Genomic DNA, 24,548 nt, shown 5'->3' on the forward strand with positions numbered 1-24,548 from the left:
AGAGAAGAGTGAAGAAAGTGCTCAAGAAGTCTGAAGCTCCACTCAGAGTACCTTGAAGTATTAATTGGCCCCACTGAGGGCCATCACTGACAACGTCTCCCCAGGGACTCGTTAGAGCAGATGGCTGGAGGCCATGAGGGCAGGTAGGCAAAGGCCCTGTGCAGGCGGCTGTCGTGCTGAGGAAACCCTCGGTCTGTTTTACGAAGCAGAAGGGCCAAGCCCTGACCCCCAGGCCCTGGGACCACAGATCCTGTCCCTCAGGCGTGGCTCGGGGCTCTTCCTGGGGGCGGTGGATGTGAGGGTGAGCAGTGCCAAGTGTAGGAGAATTCTATGACCCCTCCTGGTGTCCCCATGCTGGGGAAAAAATGTCCAGAGCCTCCAAAGAGGGTTTCCTCTGGTAGGCCTCCGTGGTGCAGGCAGTGGCCATGGCCAAGGGGACGAAGCCCTCCGTCTGATGAGCCTTTTAGTCTATGCAGAGCCCTTGGCCACCTCCATCGCAGGCTGTCCTGCACTGTCCCATGCCTGCAGCTCTTTCCCTTCCAGCTGCAGACAACCATCTTGCTTTCCCACCTGGCTCTCAGCCCAGCATTTCTGTACCTTCAGGGATGTCTCTCTGGTCTCGCTGGCCATTCCTTGAAACACAAAGCCATGGGCTGATCCAGATGCCCTCTGGGTGCCCTCTTGCACCACAAGGCTGCCCTTTGATTGTGGTTTCTTCTGCCTCACCTCCAGTCTGAACCTTCCAAGCTGCACTTTTTGGAGTTCTCTTTCTCTTCCCACTACCAAGAAAAGCTCCACCACCTCTGAGAGCACCCTTCAAGATGTTGTAGGCTACTTCTGTAGTGCCCCAAGCCTCCACTTCCCCAGGCTAAAGCAGCCCAGGTCCCTCAGCCTCTCCACACAGGCCCCAAACCCCATCCTGGGCAGATCTCCTCTAGAACCTCTTCCGTTCCTCCCCATTCCTCCAGACTGGGGAGCCCCACATAGGTGACACATGAGCCCAGATCTGGCCACACCGGAGCTGAGTCGAGGGGGATGAGAACCCCCTTGTCTGGGTGGCCACGCTCCTCCTCATGCAGCCCTGTAGGCAGTTGGCCTTATTAACTTTGAGCATGCGCCACTCACTCATATGGTACCCCTCGTAACGCCCAGGCCCTTCTCTCCTCAGGGTCACTCCTCAGCTGTTCAGGTCACAGCCTGCCCTCATGTTTGGGGTTCCTCTACCCCCAGAAAAGGACTCACAACTTCTCCTTGTAAAATTTCATGAGGATTCTACTGCCAAATCCGAGAGTTCTCAAGGTCTCCCCCAGGGGTGAAGCTCTGTTTTGAGACCTTTTAGTGTGTTCGTACAGGTGGCCCACCAAATCTGTTGACAGGATGTGCCTCTAACAAGATAGCAGCACCAGGACTTGCAGGACACTACGCATAAGGGAAGGAAGCACTGGTTCGATGATATTGCTGACCAAGGTACACATTCCGATGGTGACTCGCTCAGAAGCGCCAAAGGAAGGTACAAAGGAAGCCAAAGTAGGGCCAGGCAGGAAAGGGGAAACAGAGGTGGGCTCTTTGCACGGGAGGGTCCAAGGATGGCCAAGGGGAAGAAATTGTGAGCAGGAAAAGAGGGAAAAAGGAAAGAAAACGTGAAGTGAAGGAAATGCTCAGGGCTGCCCGGGGGGACCTGCCAAGCAGCCCTGCATCTGAGCAACAATGCCTGCAGTGGGACAAGAAGTTCACAGGTCGTCTGACCCAACTTCTTTGTGGCTGACTTCAGTGGTCACTGGGAACCCGAGTGCTTTGCTTCCCGTCACGAAGAGAAGACCTGTTGTGGATGGAAATGCAGAATCCTTCATGCCGAAAGGGACCTCAGGATGTGTCTAGGCCATCCTCCTGCTCTCAGCAGGGTCAGCTATGGGGTCAGAGCAGGTTGCTCAGGGGCTTGTTCATTTAGGGCTCAAAAAGCTGCAGGGATGGAGAGGACACGAGCTCTCTGCAAATCTGCTTCAGTGCTTGACTGTCTTGATGGGGCAAAAGTTTCTCCTCCCTTGTTTCAGCTGATGCCCATTGGCCCTCCTTCTCCCATCATGCATGACAGTGCAGAACCTGGCTCCATGTTCTTGCTGATACCCAAGAAGGAACGGGAAGGCTGTGATTAGGTCTCCCCAAAGCCTTCTCTTCTCCTGCCTTTGCACCTTTGCAGCAAAGACAGACAACGTCATCCTGGGCTGCCTTCGGAAGAGCGCTGCCAAAGCGTTGGTGGAGGTCCTCTGTCCTGTCTCCCCAGCACTGCTACACTTTGTCTTGCTGACTTGGCTCAGCGTTTTCTGCTATACCAACACACTGGCACTGCAGCCAAAGCGGCCCTCCACATCCTCCACCAGTCCTGACTTGTCATCTTGCGAAAAACCTATCCAGGAGGGCATTCTCATCATGTCAGGTCAGGGATCACCTTCCTCCTTCCCTGTAACTGAGGCCTTCTAGCAGAGGGCCGTGGTCTTCAAAGTCCCCCGTGATTACCAGGGTCTAAATCTGTGTGCCTTCCTCCAGCTGCCCAGAGGACAACTCGTAACCTTCCCAGTCTTCCTCAGGCACTTCAGCGATCCTGACCAAAAAACCATTGTGCCTCCAGGAGTTAGGGATCCATGTAAGAGTGTTCCTGAGTAAAGCCAGGCCTGAGCTGTGCTGTGCCCTACGTACAGCTTGGCCTGCAGGCTGTGTTCTGCAGATCATATTCCTGGGCTGCAGAAGGAAGTCGATGGCAATGAGCAGTCTGCAGGAAGCTCCCACCTGGTACCCGTAGGCCAACTGCACTGTCCTTACCTTTGCCTAAAACTGCTACAACCAATCCACACGGGAGCATCCTCTTCTGGGGGCAGTAGAAATGACGGCACGAATTTCGTCCCTTCTAAGAAAACACTGAACGTGATGACAGGAGCAAAAGGTTCACAATTTTCTACACATTGAAATACCTTGCTGTGAACAGGAGTTTGCGTTGTGCTTTCAGACAAACCCCTGAGCGTGATTGTCCTGTTTAGGAGATAAGTACTGGAGGAATATTTCATGGGTTTTTTTACTAGCACAAACATGGTGACTTTTTGCTTAATATCCTCATGAGAATGTGGCTGTTAATTCACTTTGTGGCATGACTGTTTTATTTCACAAGTGACGTATCTGGAGACATGAGTGTAGAAATACTGTCATTGCTTCTGTTTGGATGCTCTGCAAAGAAAGCTTTCGGGCGCTGTCACCACATCAGTCGGCACCTTCTAACCATTGCTGTTGTGTTCTGGAGAACACAGAACTTTGGTAAAGGCTAGTCCCCAGGGAAAGACTAGTTTAATTTATTCTTGTAGAAGGGGATAACCCTTCCACAGATGGGATCTGCAAGACTCGCTGCATGAGCTGACCAGGCAGAACAACCTCACCATGATCTTCCAAGGCACACGCCGGCTGCTGGCCTTTCAGCTTCTCGGATCAGCACCCACACCGTGTGCGCACTGCCGTCCCAGCAGGTACTCGTGTGGAGAGGACGTGGCCACCCCTACCCAAGCCCTCTTCCTGGGTGGGCCTCGCAGGTCCTCGGGGAAAGGGAGTCCCACAACCAACTTGCCCACCAGCTGCCTCTGCTGGCCTGTCAGAGACACTGGCAGCTGTGAGCCTCACAGCACATGTCCCAGCCCTGACTCAAGGGCTGACCCCCAGCTGCTTCTGAAAGAAGGGACCTCACCGTCCCTTCCCAGCCACGTTCCTGCCACTGGCCTCTCAACTCCAGAGACAGACGTGACCTCACAGCCACGTGCCTTCTGCTGTGCCATGAGAGCCTGCGGCACAGCCGACCTCACCATCACCCTCCCACCCATCTCCTCCCTGTGGCCTAAGAGCTGCTCAGACGCGGGTAACCTCACGTTCCTCTTCCAACGCCGCGGCAGCGCCCTGGGACCTCACGATCCCTGCCCTGCCCCCAAGGGGCCAAACAGCTGGAGTCAGGGCTAGGAGAGGGGACCGAGGTGAGGGGGTAGAGCATGGGAAGGAGGGCTTTGGGGGGTGGGTGTTCAGCTTACAATTAGACATTAGAGCTCGCCGTTCTGTGTTGGGGTCAGGCAAAGTTTTCTGTGGTAGTTTTGGTGTTGTGCTGCCTGGTCAGTGTTAGCGAACGGGCTTGCGCTGTGGGGTGGGTGTTGTTTAGGGCGGCAGCGAGGGCTCGGGTGAAGGCCAACATTTCAACGCTCGGGGTATGGGCAAAGGATTACGGTGATCAACAGGGTAAGAGTATGGGTAAGGGGTTGTGTGTTTGGGCTTTGGTTTAGTGGCAAATACTGAGGTGGGGGATTGGAGTAGTGGATTCGTTCCAGGTTGAGGGGTGGCCTTTAGTGCAAGAAAACACTCAGGGGAAGGAAGGGGAAGGGGCAGCACTTGTGGTTCTGGCCTCTGTCTTCCCAAGTAACCCTTAGGCAGGACACAGCCCTGCTTTCCTGGGAATGGCTGAACTCCCGCCTGCCAGGGGGAAGTACTGAATTCATCCTCGTTTGCTTGGCTTGCACGTGCAGCTTTGCTTCACTCGTTCAACTGTCTTTATCTCAACCCACGAGCTTCTTCACTTTTGCCATCCTTCTGCCCTTCTCTCCCCCATCTGGCTGTTGGGGGGGGCGGGTGAGCAAGGACTGGGTGGGGGCTTAGGTGCTGGCTGGGTTTTATCTCCCACTCCTCTTAATCCTTTCCCCATTGGCCATGCTGTTCTTATTTTGTACCTTCCTTTGGTGTTTCTGAGATGGTTGCTGGGGTATTTTCTACCCTGGGCAGCAAATCCATGAAATAAGTGCCCCCTTTCATTTCCTGTAGTGTCGTGCAATTGCTCCATTGCTGTCTTGAGAGAGGCTCAGGCATCTGCCCACATACCGAACCATCTCAGCCTGTGCCTTTCGGTGCTGCCCACGGAGACGGGATTCAGCTGAGGCTGAGGGGGAGAATTCCATCTTTGGCACCAGGAATGTCACCGTTATTAATATCCTGTCTTCCTAAAGGCTGAACAAGTGATGGTGTGGTGGTGCATTCCGCCCTGCCCTTGCTCCTGAAACTCTCATCAAGCATTGGCCTTGGTGCAATGAGTTTGGCAGTTAAGAGCCCCGTGAATTAGGTTCAGCATCGTAGGGGTGTCTGTGAGAAACCTGCCGTGACTGTCAATGGAGATCTGGTAAATACAGCTGATGGAGAAGGGCGAGAGACTTAGCTCTCCCGATGGCAATGACTCCAGCTGCTCAGAGGAGTACCTCCACAGGCTGCCCTGGACACACGGAGCAGGAACAGGCTTCACTGTCCTAAGCGTGACCATCCGCTGTCACTTCAGCTGGCCAAATACATGCCCCAGCGGCCTCCAAAATGACGACCCCAGACGCTGCCCTGTCCCTCTGAATTGCTCCATCAGAGCTTACAGTGACCTGCACATGTCTTGGGCCACCTCTGGCACCTCCAGTGTCCCCTGTGGTTTGCATGGGTACAGGAGGTACAGGAGGTTCCTCCCTTTGCCTGTCTGGGTGTCCTGTCTCACGGTGGGACAAGAAGAGGTGATCTTTGACCTGACTCTGTCTCTGAGAGGGGAATGACGCTGCTGGAGAGAAGTGTCCCTCCCCAGGTGAGGGAGGGCACCCCAGGGATGGCTTCAGCCTGTTTCCCAGCAGGTTCCCTGCAGCCCCAGGGACACCCGGAGGGAGCCCAGCGCGGGCAGAGAAAGTGCTGCCGTGGGCTGGTCCTCTGCTGCGGAGCTGGGCCGGGCTGCTGGGGTGGAGGGAGCTGGTGGCAAGCGGGCAGCGCTGCAGAGAGACAGCTCTGCCCAGGAGCAGCTCCTCTGCCCAGCGCAGCAGGGCTGGGGGCACTGCCTGCAGGCAGCGAGGGGAGCGGAGAGGAGTGGGAGAGAGGAGAAAGGCAGCCTGGGGTGGGAGGAGAGGTGACAGCTCACTGGGGCAGGAATCCTCACAGCCCTTGGACACGGTAAGTCTCTGGCTGCAGGGCAGTGCAGAGGAGTTCCTGGAAGTGTCTCCTGGGCCTGGCACACCCACAGCTGACAGGACCTGTCAGGACGGCTCTCCTGGCTTTTCTCTGGTGCGGAGGAGGAGGAGGAGGACGTGCTGCAGAGCAGGGCTGTGTGCCGGGGCAGGGGCTCTGCCACCCGGCAGGGTCAGGTCTCAGCCTGCCCAGGGAGCTCCCCAGAGCTGTGCAGGGGAAGCGGTGGGTGGCAGGAGCCACCCCCCGCAGGGCAGGGCATGGTCCTTCTGCTGTCGAGAGAGCGCTGCGAGGGTCGGAGAGTCTCACAGCTTCCCTTCTGCTTCATGGCATTTCCAAGGGCACTTCTCGGGAAGACATCATCTCAGCAGCAGCTTCCCCTTCCCAGCCACATCAGGCGTCCTGCGGTCTGGTCTTCAGCCCCGCGCAGGCAGAGACGGCCCTGGGCAGTGCCCTGCCCCGGGAGGTGTTTGCGGGCAGAGGTGAGCACAGGGCAAGCGGGATGGGGTTTGTGAGCACTGACGGGCAGCTGAGCAGGGGACGGGGAGATGCTCCAGGCAGGAAGAGCTCCCAGCAGCAGAGACACGGGCAGGGAGGGAGGGAGCTGCTGCCAGAAATGCTGGGGAGGGGGATGTGGGCACCTCCCTGCCGTCCCTTGGGCGCAGACACCTTCCCCTGAGCGACTCCTCCCTGGTCTCCTTTCCCAGCCTAAGCAGAGCCTCTGCCCCCCAGCCCGGGGGTCCCGGGCATGCCCTGCCGCTGCAGCAGCCACAGCCAGAGAAGGACAAAGCCCCGATTCCCATCGGATTTGCACATCCCTCCTCCCTTGGTGTTTCACTGCCATCCCCTCCTGCCTGTTCTGCCCGTGTTCTCAGCCTTGGGTTTGCAGGGTCAGAGCGGGGCACGGGGGTCGCGGTGGCAGGGTCAGCTCCTGTTCAGACACCGACCCTTGGGGCCCTGGTGTACAGACGTGTCTGTGCGAGCAAGTCTCCTCTAGACAACGGTGGAACATTCAGCTCCTTCCCCGGGTGCCTGCTGGGCTGCAGGGTGCCCTCCAGAAGGGCTCAGCTCTCCCACGCTGTCTCTGGGCTACCCGGGATCCCCATGGAGAAGACACCGCGGTGCTACGGCTGTGGAAGTGCTGCTGGGCAGCTGCACAGCTGATCTCTCCATGTCCCCATCTGGGAGGGGAGAGATACAATCCTCCTCAGGCAGCTTGAGAAAAGGCGAGGGGTCTGCCCATCTGCTCGTTGAACCTGGATCCCTCTGCTCCCAGCGGTTTCTCGTTAGGGGAACACCCAAGTGTGATCATCCCCCAGCTCCAGGCTGCCAGCACAGCACAGCTGAGCACAGGGCAGACGGGCAGAGCAGCTCTCCTCTCTCTGCACTACGGCACCGTCCCTTTGCCGCTCAGGACCCACAAGATTTCACTTGGAGGGCATTGGAAACGTCAGGGATTTCAACCACCCAAAAGCCCTCCTAAATGTGGCAAGAGAAACTAGAACCAAACAGACAGAACCAAATCCCCTCAGCTCCGCTCTGCAGTTGGGCGAATGGAAAATGCCGAGAAGCGGTTTGATATATCACGAGTACGTTTCACTGGAGGTCACCTGCGTCCCTAGTTCCGTCTTGCTGCACAGCAAGAAGGGCTCCTCAGGAGCCCATTGCAGAGCCCGTGCTCCCAATGGCCCCCTCAGGCAGCAAAACCAGGAGCTGCAGTGAGGCAGCAGCAGAGAGGTCTTCCTGAAAAGAGAGAGCCTGAACGTGGGGGTGCAAGGAGACATGGAAGAGGTTTTGCTCAGAGAAGTCTGGCCTAACTCAGCACTGCCTTTTCCTGCTCCACAGATAAGCATCCCAAGGGGAAGCACATGTCCAACGGCAGCTCCATCACCCACTTCCTCCTCCTGGCATTCGCAGAGACGCGGGAGCTGCAGCTCTTGCACTTCGGGCTCTTCCTGGGCATCTACCTGGCTGCCCTCCTGGGCAACGGCCTCGTCATCACCGCCATAGCCTGCGACCACCGCCTCCACACCCCCATGTACTTCTTCCTGCTCAACCTCTCCCTCCTCGACCTGGGCTGCATCTCCACCACTGTCCCCAAAGCCATGGCCAACTCCCTCTGGGACACCAGGGCCATCTCCTACCCAGGGTGTGCTGCACAGGTCTTTCTGTTTGCCTTTTTGATGTCGGCAGAGTTTTATCTTCTCACCATCATGGCCTACGACCGCTACGTTGCCATCTGCAAACCCCTGCACTACGGGACCCTCCTGGGCAGCAGAGCTTGTGCCCACATGGCAGCAGCTGCCTGGGGCAGTGGGTTTCTCAATGCTGTGGGGCACACGGCCAGCACATTTTCACTACCCCTCTGCCAAGGCAATGCTATGGACCAGTTCTTCTGTGAAATCCCCCCGATCCTCAAGCTCTCCTGCTCAGATGCCTACCTCAGGGAAGTTGGGCTGATTGTGGTCAGTGCCTATTTAGTATTTGTCTGTTTTGTTTTCATCCTGCTGTCCTACGTGCAGATCTTCAGGGCGGTGCTGAAGATCCCCTCTGAGCAGGGACGGCACAAAGCCTTTTCCACGTGCCTCCCTCACCTGGCCGTGGTCTGTCTCTTTGTCAGCACTGCCATCTTTGTACTACCTGAAGCCCCCCTCCATCTCCTACCCAGCTCTGGACCTGGTGATGGCAGTTCTGTACTCGGTGGTGCCTCCAGCAGTGAACCCCCTCATCTACAGCATGAGGAACCAGGAGCTCAAGGATGCCCTCAGGAAACTCACCCAATGGACGCTGTTTCCCTGACAATAGCCCGTCTCCTCTCCACATTTCCCAGAGTTTCTCTTAGGCCAGGAGTCTACTTTTTTTCCCTTGTGATAATCCTACTTGTAGAAATGTTTCTGGGCTTATGTTCCTTGGATTGAGGTGTGATCCAGTTGTGTCTGACCCTCGCACAACACTGTGTCAGGTGTGGCCTGTCCGATAGCAGCTCTTCAATCAAAGGGCATCTCCCAGCTGCAGTGCCTGAAGGCTGGGCTCTTCCTCCAAAGGTGCTGCCAATAAAATGTCTAAGGAACTGGTCTATTAAATGGTCTGTTCTCCCTGTGATGTGAGTTAAGCTCACGGTACCACTGGGTCCCATGGGAGCACAGGTTCTGGTTTTAAAGGCTCTCGGTGCCCAGTGGTAGTGGAGATGGTGCATGGGTCAACAAGTTTCCTTGATTGCACTGGGGAGCTGAGCACCGGACACAGCACTCCAGATGTCACCTCACCAGTGCTGAGTAGAGGGGAAGGGTCACCTCCCTCCACCTGCCAGCAATGCTTTTCCTAATGCAGCCCAGGAAGCTGTTGGCCTTTACCAAGACCATGCAGTGATAGGTTATGCTCAGCTGCTTGTCCTCTGGGAATCAGAGAATCCTTGAGTTGGAAAGGACCTTCTCAGGTCATCTAGTCCAATGCCCCTGCAATAAGCAGGGACATCTCCAACTAGAGAAGGTTGCTCAGAGCCCCTTCCAACCTGACCATGAATGTTCCCAGGGCTGGGGCATCTGCCAGCTCTCTGGGTAACCTGTGCCTGTCATTCACCACCCTTACTGTGAAAAATGTCTTCCTCTGTCTAGTCTAAATCTACCCTCTTTTAGTTTAAAACTGTTACCCCTTTCTCTGTTGCTAGAGGCCCTGCTAAAAAGTCTGTCCCCATCTTTCTTAGAAGCCTACTTAAAGTCCTGAAAGGCTCCAATAAGGTCTTCTGGAGCCTTCTCTTCTCCAGGCTGAACAACCCCAACTCTCTCAGCCTGTCCTCGCAGCAGAGCTGTTCCAGCCCTCTGATCATCTTTGTTGCCTCCTCCTAACCTGCCCGAACAGGTCCATGTCTTTCCTGTGCTGAGGGCTCCAGAGTTGGATGCAGTGCTCCAGCTGGGGTCTCACCAGAGCGGAGCAGAGGGGCAGAATCCCCTCCCTCGACCTGCTGGCCACGCTACTTTGGATGCAGCCCAGGATACGGTTCGCTTTCCGGCCTACAAGCGCACATTGCCGGCTCATGTCCAGTTTTCTGTCTACCAGTATCCTCAAGTCCTTCTCGGCAGGGATGCTCGCCATCCCTTCATGCCCCAGCCTGTGCTGATACTGGGGGTTGCCCCAACCCAGGTGCAGGACCTTGCACTTGACCTTGTTGAACCTCATGAGGTTCACATGGGCCCATTTCTCCAGCTTGTCCAGGTCCCTCTGGATGGCATCATGTCCCTCAGGCGTGTCAACTGCACCACTCAGCTTGGTGTCCTCTGCAAACTCACTGAGGACACACTGGATCCCACTGTCTATGTCACTGATGAAGATATTAAAGAGTACTGGTGCCAGTATGGACCCCTGAGGGACACCACTCATCACCAATCTCCATCTCGACATTGTGCCATTGACCACTACCCGCTGGATGTGACCATCCAACCAATTCCTCATCCACCCAACAGTCCAACCATGAAATGCATATCTCTCCATTTTAGAGAGAGGGATGTTGTGGGGGACCATGTCAAAGGCCTTACAGAATCCAGATAGATGACATCGGTAGCTCTTCCCTTGGACAGTCCCCACGCCGGAGAAGTAAGGATAGCCCTGCACTAGCCAGATCACACCAGTGTCCCAGCCCCGCCGACACCTCTGTGAAACCCTCCCCTCCTCTGGCACCGGGATAAGGAACTGCAGCCAGACCGACTCCAGGGACGCCTGGATCAAGAAAGAAGCAGAAGGATGACAACACCACAGATTTAGCCTCGCTTTGCAAAACAGCCGCCCGCGTGGGCGGGGGGTGCGTGTGTGTGTGTTAAGTAGCAATTGGTCAAATCAGTTTGGACCTGAACACTGGAAAGGTGTAAGAACTGTGCGTGACACCGCATTCGGGGTGCCCCAGTCTGAACCTGACAGCTCGCGTGCACGAATGCAACAATTCCTCCCGTAACGCTAGACTGGGCGTCCCAGGCTCTCTCCTCAGTGGGCAGGGGCCAGTTGCCAAATTTTTGTGAAAGCTCTCCATCGTGGCCACAGGGTCCTGGCCCCATTCCTTCCCCTTGCACAGGAAATTCACCTGCCCCGAAAAGGCATGGTTGGGTTGGGAAACTGTGGGGATGGGAAACCGTTGGGATAGGAAGCCATCATGGGGCTGAGAAATCATCACTGGGATGGGAAAGGGTGGTGGGGATGGGAAACCATCATTAAGGACAGGAAATCATCAGCCAGATGGGAAATAACTGAGAGGGGAAGGTGTTGTGCTATGAAAACCAAACCCTCGCGAGGCTGGCTGAAGCAGGTGCTGGTGGAATGTTCGCCATGGGGACGGAGGCTCTTTGCCCCCAACAAACCCCACACTGACCAACCGCCACGGCAGGTACAGCAGTGGCTCCCGCTCCTTGCGGTGCTCCTGCCCCCCAGGTAACCCCCCGCTGGCTCTGCCCGCCGATACCTCACCCCACCATCCCTTTTTGCTTCCTCCAGCAGAGAGCTTCCCTCTGCGGCTGCTGATGGCATCGCAAGTGCCCGGCGTGAGCTTCGCCGTTCCAGCCATGCCGCCACCGGTCACTGCCGGCGTGTCACCCTCTGTCCTGGTGTCCTCTGAGCCTGCCCAGCTCCACCACGTCACCTCAGAGCCGGTGCAGGCCAGCGTCTGGCAGGAGGTGCCAGGGCCCCTGGGGGTCCCGGGGCAGCCGGTGCAGCTCCCCGCCGTGTGGCAGCCTCCCTGCGGGGTGCAGCTCCCCCCCATTCCTGCTGCCTGTCTCCCTGCCTACGGCTGGGGACGGCAGCTGGGGACGGGAGCGCTGGTGCCCCACCAGCCCGTGGGGCTGGGGCCTGGGACCGTGCTCCAGGGGCAGCTCCTGTACCCCACAGGCTCCTGCCCGCAGCGCATCCCTGCCTGTCCAGACCCCCACCACCCCACAGCTCAGCACTGCAGTCAGGGCCCCCCTGTGCCCCACACCCTGCCCGGCAGTGCCCAGCAGCTGTCGGAGGCCTCCAGCAAAGACGGGGCGGCCACTGAGGACAGTGACCCTGCCGCCAGCCCCCACCAGACCACCCTGGCTCTGCTGACCAGCAGAACCACGACAAAGCCAAAAGGTGAGTTTTGGGGACTGGCAGAGCCTGCAGGTGGGTGGCCAAGCGGAGGAAAGCTTGCACCACCCCGGGTTTGGCTTGGCTTTTTCAGCAGTGGTAACCACCCCAGCGGCCCCAGGGATGCCCGCGCATCGGCTTGCTCAGGGGGCAGCCGTATTCGCTGAGGCCTTTCCTGGGCAGGCAGAGGAAGCCAGCATCAACCAGATGCTCACCTGGCTCGACACCGTCCCCAACAGCCTCGACAGCCCCAGCTTTACCGCCTTCCTCTCTGAGCTCCCTGACCTCTCTGAGTACGTGGCAGAGGGCGGCTGCCCCAAGGAGCAAGCGGCAGCGGCAGGGCTGGGAAACAGCGACGACGTGTTCCCGGATGTCCCTGACTTGACTGACCTCCTCAGTGAGCTCCCCCACCTCTTCGAGTACGTGGCAGAGGGGGCTGCCCCAGGAGTCAGTGGTAGTGGGAGGACAGCTAGGACACCGTCCCTGATGTCCTTGATTTCCCCAACAGCCTTTGCAGCACCGCATCCTTCAACCAAGTTCCCAGCTTCTTGGAGGACGGGGCAGCGGGCAACTACCTTGAGGACCACCTGGTGGCGGCAACGCTGGGGGACACCAATCCCTCCTGGGGGGTCGCAGCCTACCCTTTGCAGGACCCCAAGGGGAAGCAGTGTGAGGTGGCAGAAGACCTCCCCACCGGGCAGCCAGTGAGACCCGTGGAGACTTCCGAGGAGAGCTCTGCAGGCAGTTCTGCGCAGAGTCCTCCAGAGACCGCAGAGGAGACTTCAGAGAACAGGCCTGGGGAGAGTCCCAACAAGGATCCCCTGAAGGGTCCTCCGGAGAGTCCCCTGCTGAGCCCCCTGCAGATCCCACTGCCCAGAGCCCTGGCAGGGTTCCCGGCTGCCCCCCAGCATCATCCGCCCCAGACGGGCCAACTGGCGGAGGGGGCATTGCAGATGCAGCCCCGGGTGTGTTCAAGCTCCTTGCTGCTGCCCCCAGGCACCATCTCCTGCCGGGTGGTGCCCAGATGGGGAGAAGAGCGCAGCAAGAAGGCCAAGCGCCCTGCGCCAGCCAGTGCCTCCACGATGCCAGAGACCTCCCCGCAGGACAGCATGCCCCCAACGAAAAAGAAGATGGTGGTGCACCAGGTGGCCTAACACTCGAAAACCCTCTGGAGGGGAAGCGGGACGGGGACGGCGTGGCAGCAGGTGGCAGTGGGCAGGAAGCAGCGAGCAGAGAGCTTCCACGGGCAGCAACGTGCCAGCCAAGCGCCCGAGGACCCGGCAGGAGGCCAGCGGGCAAAGGGCCTTTGCGCAGCGGGAGGGGACAGGTTTAATGCAGCCGGCCCACTGAAGCCCTGCCGCACGGAGGCCTTAAACGGCTGGCCCGGGGCTGCGGCCCCACGCCCGGCCCAGGGACCCTCGCCCACCCCGGTCCCCCCAGACCCCCGCACTCTAAGCTACGGCTCCCCACTGCCAGGGGCTGCGCTACGTTCACCGGAACAGGCGACACCGCGCTGCCGGCTGCCGGCGTCAGGGACTCGCCGCGCCCCGCGGCTCCCGGCAGCACCAGGCCGCACGCCCCTGCAGTGCCCCGGGGCAGCCCTGGGAGGCCCCGGGACGGGACGAGGACGCGGAGCGGTGCGGGCAGGCGTAAGGCGGGGCAGGCGCACGCACCGCTCTGGCATGGGGGGAGCCCCTTCTGCCCGCCATGAGGGCGCCGGCCCCGGGCCCGCCCAGCGCCGCTTCCGCCATCACCCCGCGCCCCCACCGGCCCCGCCCCCGCAGAGGAGGCCGCGCCCCCTGCCCGGCAGAGGCTGCAGCCGCGGCGCCACCTGGCGGTTCCTGCGAGGAACCACCGCCGCGGAACCCGCCCCCCCACCGCGGCCTGGTACCAACACCCCTGGAGCCGCCATGTCTACCCCGTCCCGCTGCTGACAGCCCTACAACCAGCATCCCCACCCCAGGCGGTACCGGCGTTCCCAGGAAGAGCCACTTCAACCCGGGGCCAAGGATGCCCCGCACCGACCAGAGGGCACATTTCTCAACGCCATCGAGACATCCCTCCACGGGGGTGAGGAGTGAAGGTCGTGGGGCCGGTGCACCAACCGCCCAATCCAGAGCCCCAAGCCAGCCCCAGCGTGACCCCAGGGACCCTGGTCCCCTGCCGGCAGCCCCGAGACCCCACCTCATGGCAAGAAGGAGTCGGCACCGGCAGTGGCACTGAGCAGCAAGGCACGCACTGGTGCACGTCCCAAACCCAGGCAGCCCAGCTGGCTGCGCCTGTCCCCCACGGGGGGCCAAACCCCACGCCAGGTGCTGCCAGAGCAGCTGCACATGCCGCCGCACGTGCCGCAGCCTCCCGCCGACTCCCTGCTATCCCTCAGGCCCTGGCGGGGCCTCACCACTGCGCCCATCCCACCGCAGGAGCAGGAGGACTCGGTGCCCATCACAGCCGAGCAGCAGCCCGAGCGGGAGCGCATGACCAGGCTGGCCCAGGAGGGGCGGGAGCGGGCGGCCCTGCAGATGCCACTGGGCCAGCTGCAGTTTTTTGTGCAGAGGGAGGCTGACATGGAGACAGCCAACGAGTATGGCTACCCCTAACCCACCGCTCCAGCAGGGTTCCCCGTAGCCCCCACATGCAGAAAAGAACCAGAGACAGAGACCTGCACCCACCTGCTCCAGCCCCCACCCTCTCCCAGAACCCCATCTCTTCCTTAATTCCAGCCCCCACCCTCTCCCAGAACCCCATTTCTTCCTTAATTCATTACACAAGTTGGGTTTAATTCATTACACAATATTGGAGTTTGTGTTTTCCCTCATGACGAGGATTTCGGTAACAATTCGTTCCAATTTGGGCTCTTGTAGGAGATTAATTTGCTTTATGGTCACCCAAAACAACAGGGAAAACCATTAACTTGAGTAGTCTTGTTCATGCACGTTTTGGAAGCAGGAAGTGATTTTGTTACTGTGAAAACACATAAAAACAGCTGGTAATGCTTTAGTAATTATATGATTTGTGACCATTATTTCAGCAACTGCTGTTATTCTGGACTTGACTGCATAACAGAGAGAAAACACAGACGTACATTACGTATAAAACGCCGTACTGAAAAGATCATTAAGGTTACAGAAACAAAAAAAAATACAACCGTAGCACTTCCTAGCTTATTGAATTTTGATTTTGCAATTTGAAAAATACATTCCCTAACACAGTTTAGATTGGCAATTACTTTGTGGGTTTGAAAAAACTAATCCATCGCATGGCATTTTATGGATACATCCTGGGCTCTAAGCAGAGCTTAGGGCTTTTAGACCCCATATAGACCTCTACCTAAGGGCAGTTACAAAGTGCCTCTGTCTAGTCCTGCTCTCGACGTGGCACGAAAGAGACCACCCCTCCGCTCCCATTCCTGGGTTTCTAGCCACATTTTCAGGCAGGGTTTGTATAGGTTCAAGACCGCTTGCCTTGGAAAAGGAAAGGAATGTGAAGAGGCCACTTTAAATCGGCCACTACAGGGACTGTCAAAGCTAACGCCGCTTTCCTTCTGACAGCTTCAGGAACCAATCTGGACATGCCTGTAGTCCTACAGCCCCGGTGCTAAGTTACACGTGGCACAGCACAATTTAAAGGTTACAAATGACCCTGCTGTTTTGGTAAGTTGTCTTGGCGTTTTTCATTCTTGCTGAAAACAACTTATCCATGCCCATGCTTTGTCAAAGTCCAATTTTACAAAATGTCATGCTTGGATATATCGCTAGAGGTCACATCTAGTTGCTGGTTCATTGCTTTGGCATTGTATCTACAGACATGGTAACAGTTAATTAAGCTAACAGGTGCCTACTGGCTATGTTAATTAACGCACATCAAAGGGCAAAGCCCACTGCATACTCTTGTTGGGAATTTGCCTTTGGAGAGATGGCTATTTGTTTCTTTACTGTTTTAGCCATGGGCTAATCATATTGCCTGTTTCCATGGTGCTCAACTTCCCTGTCTAAAAGCTCCTTTTTCAGCACCAACCTCCTCTTCACCTGCTCCTAAGTTCACACAGCGATCTTTCTCCTGTTTGCCTGTGTCTCACCGCAGCAGGAGCCCAGAGGGAATGCAGCCCTCTCGGCAGCAAGGCGCGTCCTGCCGACCTGCCCGGGGCTGCCAGGCAGGCATCCCGACTGCTCACCCGGGCTCCCGTTACAGGCAGCGGAGAATAAAAGCCACCGCCGGGGTGTTGGCAACCGTCCGGCAGACTCCAGATGTGGGGCAGGCAAGGGAAGTCTGGCTGATCCGTTGGCTACGTGTAAACTGAAGCCTACACTGCAGATCCTTGAAGTGCGGTGAGCTGAACCCCCCACCAGTCCCAGCTGCGACGCAGACGCAGGGGGTTCTATCACCTTCTCACAAATTTATGTGCCTTAAGTCACCTCTACTTGGACACACTGTCACAGAGAGACACACGCACACAGACAGCGTCCTGTATTTTCTGAGAGACTCAGCGCCGTTGCCCAACGCGTAAAGAGAAACAGTGCAACAGGTACTGAACTGGCCAAAGGAGGGAGCGAGACGTCAGACATCCTGAACGTCGGATTAAGGGCCAACTCTCTCAAGCCAGGGGTGCCTAATGGGAAGGGGAATGTTCCTTTGCCATGCGTTAGATCAGTGCATGGCTTTCCATGCATCGCTAGCACTTTGCTTACCTGGGGATAGAAGATGATTAAGGGAAAAATAAAGCAGGGAATAATCGCCCTCCTGTCATGTCAAATGCCTAGAACTATGTTTCCCACTGGGCTCCACGCTTGGTCTGACAGTGCTAAATTGTGCAGCTAAAACATTAGTAATGTCATCTTATTTCAGGCCAGGCTCCCATTAAGCAGTAGTCTTAAGGCAAACTTCTGCCTGCAAGAACAGACTTTCATCTGTTTTGATGTTTTTAAACAGAAAGCTAGAAAACAGCCCGTGATCCCTTTGCTGCTGCTGCAAAGACGCTACGGTTGACTTTCCTTCAGCCTGCAAGGCTGGCACTCTGTCACAAAAGGCAAATCTCACAGCTTGCTCCACCATTCTTAAATGCTAGGAAAGCTAAAGGTTACTTTCACACTCACCGAAGGATGGACTTCTACGTATCCATGGGCGACTTTACCAGCAATGTGCAAAGGAAAATTAACCAGATGCTGTTATAAAACTGCCTGTTGTGGGGAAACCCACAGAACAAGGAAATCCAGAGAGACAGCATGGTTCTTTCACAACATCCCTCCAGTAAAAACAGCTATTTTACATAGAGAGGAGGGTAACAGGACAATAGATTAGGTTACTCTTTTTTCTACAGTTTCTTGTGTCTATTTTTTGCCCTGTTTTGCCAGTAACTAAAAGAATTGGAAACTTGGTCAGGAAAGTGCCAATTGGTCTTTAACTGTCAATGCTTCTGTTCCCCCATTAAAGCTTGCTGAAAATCCACCTTAGCTGTGGCAGTTCTATTCCGACAAACCACAGTCACAGCTCCTGAGTTCAGGAGCGTACACAAAGTGTTTTGAATTTTGCATTTCACCACAAAACTAATTGCTTTTCTAGCACACATTAAATGTCAACTTAGACAGTCATGTGTCTTCATTATGCAGGTTAAAAAAAAAAGATGCTTCCCCTCAAAAGAAGAGAAATGTCAGTAAATTCTGGAGATTAACCTCACAGTTTCTAGGACTTCCGAGAAGCTCTCCCAGTCCGCATTTTAGCAGTTGCACTGGTTGAACCAGCAAACTGAGGAAATTGCAGACCCCACTGCCACACACGATCATGTGTGGGGAACTGAACCACTGCAGGTTAAATCCCAAAAGCTGTCCACACCCGGTGGGATAGAGACACCCCCTTATTAGCTGAAGCTGTTGACAGAAGCTTTACCAAAGTCATGGTATCTTACTGGCATTTTTGTTTAAAAATCAACTCCGTTATTAAGGAACAGCCAAAGAACACATCGATACAGAAGCCAACTAGTAGTAAAAACCTCCACTTACTTGCTACATGTGTGGCCAGCCAGGGTCTGTCTGGCAAATACAATACAGAAAAAGCCAAAGAAAAGAAAACGCGAACTGCAGCACAGACTTGCTCTCTCATTTTTGCAACGATAGGTCACAATTTTGCAGACTCTAGGCATCCAGGAGGATAAAGGACATCCCCACCACATCTGCAGGCTCTTGGACGGGAATGCCCACACCACGAGGGTCTTCCTGGAGTGAGCCTGCTATGGAGATTGCTCGGGACACTTATGCCTGCCTTCTCGCCCTCTGTGACACCGTTCCTGTTACAGCACAATGGCAGCCGTTCTGGGTTGGTTTGCGAGTTTATGCACAGCAACCTCGTCCTCTGCATGGGGTTTGCGTGGCAAGGTTGTGGCAGCAGGGCTGCAGGGGTGGCTTCTGTGAGAAGCTGCTAGAAGCTGCCCCTGTGTCCCATAGAGCCCGTGCCCGCCGGGGCCAAGCCAGGCAGCAACGGGGGCAGCACCTCTGGGATAACATATTTCAGAAGGGGACAAAACCGGCACGTGGCATTTGCAGCCGGAGAGAGGAGAACATGTGAAAACAGCCCTGCAGACACCAAGGTCCGTGCGGAAGGAGGGGCAGGAGGTGCTCCAGGCGCCGCAGCAGAGGTTCCCCTGCAGCCCCTGCTGAAGACCATGGTGAGGCAGGCTGTGCCCCTGCAGCCATGCAGCTCCACGCTGGAGCAGATCTCCACCTGCAGCCCGGGGAGGACCCCCCGCCGGGGCAGGGGGATGCCCGAAGGAGGCCGTAACCCCGTGGGACACCCGCGCTGCAGCAGGATCCTGGCAGGACCTGCGGAAAAGACATCCGGAGCAAAGCTGAGCCCGTGTGCTGGTGCACATCCCAGCCCTTTGCCTTGTACCTGGGCCACTCTAAATTGCCTGACCAGCCTCGGCCTCTGAACAAAGGGTTTGGCAGAGAGAGGCCCTCAGCTGTACCAGGCGCTCTTGTGTAGATGAGGAGGAGAATGGCACTGAGGGTATCAGGGACGCAATCACCTGAACAAGGTACAGGACATGAACAGAACTAATCAATTATCTCCAGACAATCCTGGCAGCGGTAACGTCAAAACCTTCAGAAATCACCTGCCTGCATTGTGGAAACTCACTGATGCCTAAAGTCAGTCATCTCCCAGTCCTATAAAGAGTGGTCCCAAGTGAGACCCTTTGAGCTCTCCTGGACCGCAGCGGGCTGCAACTAGCACCTCCCTCTGAGTGGGACGCCTCTCAGAGCCCGTGAACCCTCAAGTTCACGATCAGCTCAGAGGCTCGACTGTGCAGCCATTGAGCGACACAAAGCATTCGATGTGAGTATTTGACTGAATTCCAGAGGGATATTGAATAGGTACCTTGGTACATCTCTATCTCTTTTCTCTAGATCTCTTTATGGGTCTCTGTCTCTACACCTATAGGTGTGTGTGTGATTAAGGACTTCTAAGTTTCAGTGGATTATGCTGCTAAGTTTTATATGATTTGATACTGTGACTTATCTCGGCATTGTTAGTGAATGTGATTGCTGCTATTTTGTATTGGATAAATTGCCATCTTTAAGTGACAGGAAGCACAAAATCATAGTCTGTATCACTACACCAGAATCCCCGATACCCTGTCCCTTTAGTCATAAACTGTTGACCAAATCTGGGAATAGGAGTGGATTCAGTCGCACCTAGACTCCTCTCTGAAAAGGACTTTAGAAAGCACGGGGGTCCTCTCTGAACCTCGTGACTCAATGGAAGGGTCTCTCCTACTTTCCCTCCTCAAATATACACATTAACTCGATTTGATAGACGAGTAAATCATTCCAGTTTAATTGTTCTATCTGCACAGCTTTTCCACCTTGAATAAGGAATAGAGTGGACCTTGCCATCGCCTTCTGTTAAGTCATCCTTTTTACAAATCTAGATTAAAATCATGCGCTTTCTGGTATCTTTGGTGGTGATTCTTCAAACAGCCTAAATTATCCATTCGTGACAGCCCAGGAAGCAGGGAGGGATGGGGGGGATATGTTTTAAGATTTCGTCTTATTTCTCATTATCCTACTCTGATTTTGGTTGGCAAGAATTTAAAATAATTTTCCCAAGTTGAGGCTGTTTAGCCTGTGATTGTAATTGCTGAATGACCTCTCCCTGTCCTCCGCTCTGAGTTGGTTTCTTTTGGATGGTCTTTCTTTGCCTTTTCCTCCACGACTGGTCTAGTTTCTGGGTGATCTTCTATCACTTTTGGATGAATTTTCTGTGGGGTACCAAGAGTCTTCGCATCCTTTTGAGAGGAAGATGTTTAAACATTGTCTGTCTTTGGCACGTCCTCCTTCACTTGTTTCACAGGAGGTTCCATTTGAGGAGATTTTTCACGCTCGCTGTCCACCTTCACTTGGGAAGCTTTAGCTCGTTTTCTTATATTGTCCTTCTGAGGAGGGACAGCCACTTCTGCTTCCCGCTTTGTCTTGCCAGGTTTTGCTTTTCGCTCATCCTTCTCTTTCTTCTTTTTAGACCCTGGCTTGAAAGCCATAGAATCTGCTCCCAAATGCTCATCCCTCATCTCAGGGGTGGCATCATCTCTGCTTGGGAGCATGAACAATGAGTCCCTTTGAACGACTTCTCCTGTAACTGGCTCTCTTGGTTTTCTCGCACCTTCTAGCAACTCAGCATTGAGAAAGCCTTCATTCACATCCTCTTTCCTTCCCTCCTGGTGTTCTTTAGGTTTATTTCCTTTGTCATCTCCACGTGGATTTTGCATCTCCCTCTCTTTGTTGCCACGGCTCTCTCTTCCGGAAGGTTGTTCAGGGTAATTTCCAGCTCTATTACAGCTGCGCTGCCTATGCCCCACAGGATAATCCTCCCTATGTCCCCGAGCATATGGCGAATACTCTCGTCTGGTCCCAGGTGGACCAAAGCAGTCTGGAGAAAAGTTCCCTCTCTTTACTGGAGGATGAAGTTGAGCACCAACACCATTGCCCTTGTAAAACGTTTCACACCACTCTCTGTAGTTCCTTTCCCATTCTCCGTATCCTTGCTCTCCAAATGGATCTCCAAAGTCAATAGATCTGCCATCGGAAGCTTTCATATCATACGGTGGAACTTGTCTGTATCGGTTAAAATACTCCCTTCCTCCTTCCCCTTGAGGTATAGTCCATTTCCTGGGAGATTGGCCTCGGACTACTGGAGACCTTGACCGTGAACGGTGTCTTCTGTGTGGGGGTGACTTTGACCTCGACCGGTGATAACCATGTGGCCTTGACCAGGAATGATAGTTCTTGTGACTCTTCCCTTTGCCTCTTCTTGGATATGGTGGTGATCGTGAGTAGGAGCGAGAATGGGAACGACTAAATGATCGAGAGTACGAGCAAGAGTAGGAAGAACCTGTTCTTGACTTGGAGTAGGTATGCGAACTTGTAGAGGAAGATGAAGTACTATAGGGAGAGTTGGACCTTAAAAAAAACACAACACAAAAAAATTGATCAAGTTAATTCAAAACAGTTACTCTCCTCAGCTTTTTGGAGAGTTGGACCTTAAAAAAACAAGAACACAAAAAACCAGATGAAGTTAATTCAAAACAGTGACTCTCCCCAGCTTTTTTCCTCCCAGATTTCCTTTGGCTATTGATTGATTTAAGGTGCTGTATACTGGCCTCTACTGGGACATGAACGTGCACATTTTTCACTCCTCAACCACTACACGCAGTGCAAATCCCTTTTGTTGCAGTCAGATGCAAAAAGAGCAAGTCTTCATGGCTACCGTGCAGTATCAAACATCGAGAGAACACGATGTAGCATTAATACAGTAAAGATCAATGTTAAAATGCTGCTTGGACTATTTAACTTCACTACTTCTTTGGCAATTTGTATGGGATGCAAAATTCTTACGTCCAGTTGTCATTAATCAACACTTCTGGCCAGATGTGCTAGCAAAATCTTACACATACCTCTAGCTCTAACCAGGGATAGTGACTGCATTTCAAGAGAAATCATCTCGAAAAGCTTCTGAACTCAGCCTCGACTAGGATGACTCAATGCCATTACTCTAGGACAGATACTGGCAGCATGAGCAAGAGAGAGCTTTTCAGCACTCCTGCCCAAGTGACTTTTGGGGATAGAAAACATCAGCTACCCTGAGGTTATTCTTCACAAGGAGTTCTTTTTTTATTTTTTAAAGAACCCTTTCGCATCATTCCGCAGACGTTCATGAGCATCTTCCCTCCTCTATAAGTCCTTCAGCAATTCAAGATTTCCTTACAAACAAGTCTGAGTCATGAGACAAATTTTACAAGGTCAAAACCATACTAGCATAAGCCACCAGTTTGCAGTCCAGGTTGAAATCTCTCTGTGTACCCACATGTGGTAAACAGAAGAGGAGATGAAGACAACGTCTCTCACAGATCTCCTCCAAAGTGCTTTGAGGAAATGGTTACAAGCAGAATAGGGAGATGCAGAAAATCCAGCAACTACACCTCTTCAATTTCTGGCCTCCTCAAGGCTGTCAGGTGGTGAAGGATGCCATTACAGAGAAGCTTTACTAAAAGAGAAACCTGTTCCTGAACAGCTGTTGCCAAATTATAACTGCCAGTCAACTGTAATCTCTGCCCTATTTAAGCTAGGAATGCACACATGAAACTCCTGTCGCTGCTAATCCCTGGGATCATCCCATCCGTCTAGCAACAGAGCGGTGGAGTGGAATGCCTCCTGATTCTTCCAGACAATCTGCTTCTCCATAATGGACATGTAAAGCACGTACCTGGAAACCGAACGCTCCTTTCGAGACTTGTTATATTCCATCACTTCCTTAGCAAACTCATCCTTTGTAAACTCATCAGGTTTGGACTTTTTCTTGTCCCTGTGAAAACAAGTTTGACCTTTACTACCATTGTAGTTTGACCTTCGTTACCAAAAGACATCAAGAAACACAACATGGCCACTAGGAGAAAATGCCTACTCCATGCAAATGCAAAAGGTGAACAGCTAACATCGAAGGAAGACCAGCTTAGAATATCTACAACTTTTAGCCAATATTTTAGAACTACATTTGTCTTGTCTCAGTTTTGCATGTTTACCCTTTGCAAAGAAAAAGGACATGACATTATGACACCGTGACGATTCTTGCATTTTGTTGATGTCAGGTGCACTGTGGTGTAACTGCAGTCTGATATGCTATTGAAATACAACAACAAAAACCAAGGCAACTTCATTGAGCCAAATACTTACTCCTCTTGCAGTCTCTGCTGTTCTCGGTAAAACTCCTCCCTGGATAAAGGAGGTGCTTGTGTCATGAGGATGGTATTTGCATGAGCCCTTGGCACTGCTGTTGCTACCCAAGCTGATGACATGTTGGCAGGAGCTGGAGGATATCCTGGAGGGGGAACAGCATACCCAGCAGATGGAGGCTGACCAGGTGGAAAGTGAAGAGGAGACTGTGCTGGTGGTAGCCCTGAAGGAAGTGCATGGGGTGGTGGAGGGTACGAGGGAGCTGGAGGCACAGGCACGACGACGGATGTTGATGCTGCTTCTGTTGGGGCGTGAGTCCTTTGGGAACGTCCACTGCGCAGGCGTCCTCGATTTGAACTTCTGAAGAAACCCAAAATCATGTGTCACTCTTTGTCACACTCTGCCCTGATTGTAAAGAGGAAAGCGAATGAAGCGGCAGCCTGGTGGCGAGCACTTCCTACCCTCAACTTCAGCATTTTTCTCCCTGCTTTCCCTTCACTTGAGACTACGCTCCCTTCTTGATCCTCATGCTTGCCTTCCAGACCCTCGCCCCCAACAGCTCCCGCAGTCTTCTCCCCTTATACTCTGCTTTGTGACCGTGGATGGAGGCTGCCCGTGCTTAAAAGACACTCCCATGTCCCATGTGCCAAGCGCCCACCGCTCCTCTGCCACTCCTTGATGTACTTACTGCTTATACTTACTACTGAAGATCACACTTCTGATCCTCAAAGTACTGCACAAATATTAACTAATCTTCTCTCAAACTTCTTTTAGCTTCTTCCACAGGCATCACCTGTGGTCTTGCCTCATGATGATGTCTTTGGCCTGTTCTTGTCCCTGAATTGTTATTTTCTTGCTTACTAAATTTGAGAGTTTTAGGAAATCTGTGGAATCGTCCTGGCTTTTGTTGTGCTTTATCTTTAAGACATTATAAACACAATGCACGCTTACAACCGATCTCTAACAAAGGCGTACCAAAAGGAAGGACTAACTTGACACGGCAATAATAGATCAAACAAACGCCTCTCTCTCCCACTGAGAGAAAGCACCTTGGCTTGTTGAGATGAGAACATTGAAGAAATTCAAAATTGTCATCAAATAACAGCCTTGACTTTTCCAAGAATTTGCTCCACCAGTATCCGCTAAGTTGTGAAATAAAGAATGTTGGAGGCTGATTTGTATTGGGGAATCAATGTCTTCAGGTCTGTTCAGCCAGTAATCAAAAGGGTGGCTTTCCACCCAATCCTTTAG

At 54.0% G+C, this 24,548-nt stretch overlaps 2 protein-coding genes and 2 pseudogenes across 4 annotated transcripts in view; 3 read left to right on the forward strand and 1 right to left on the reverse strand.

Moving 5' to 3' along the window:
• LOC309416433 (serine/threonine-protein kinase PAK 3-like) overlaps window positions 1-24,548 on the forward strand; it is a gene marked incomplete at its 5' end in the record, with an annotated part of 156,672 nt that overhangs the window by 89,896 nt on the left and 42,228 nt on the right. The window lies entirely within an intron of this gene.
• Window positions 1-24,548, forward strand: part of LOC309416414 (E3 ubiquitin-protein ligase RBBP6-like) — a 79,201-nt pseudogene that overhangs the window by 36,722 nt on the left and 17,931 nt on the right. The window lies entirely within an intron of this gene.
• LOC309416415 (olfactory receptor 14A16-like) lies at window positions 7,863-8,793 on the forward strand (annotated as a pseudogene). Its single transcript has one exon. The product of its transcript is annotated as an olfactory receptor 14A16-like (transcript).
• On the reverse strand, window positions 20,192-23,812 carry LOC309416416 (E3 ubiquitin-protein ligase RBBP6-like; the record flags this gene model as incomplete). The annotated part of the gene is given in 4 exon segments (XM_082015968.1): window positions 20,192-20,377; window positions 20,381-21,527; window positions 22,831-22,929; window positions 23,298-23,812. Coding segments are annotated over 4 exon segments (1,812 nt in total). The 5' UTR covers window positions 23,678-23,812.

Source organism: Phaethon aethereus (genome assembly GCF_964289735.1).
Source record: "Phaethon aethereus genome assembly, contig: HAP1_SCAFFOLD_108, whole genome shotgun sequence".
Lineage (NCBI taxonomy): Eukaryota > Metazoa > Chordata > Aves > Phaethontiformes > Phaethontidae > Phaethon > Phaethon aethereus.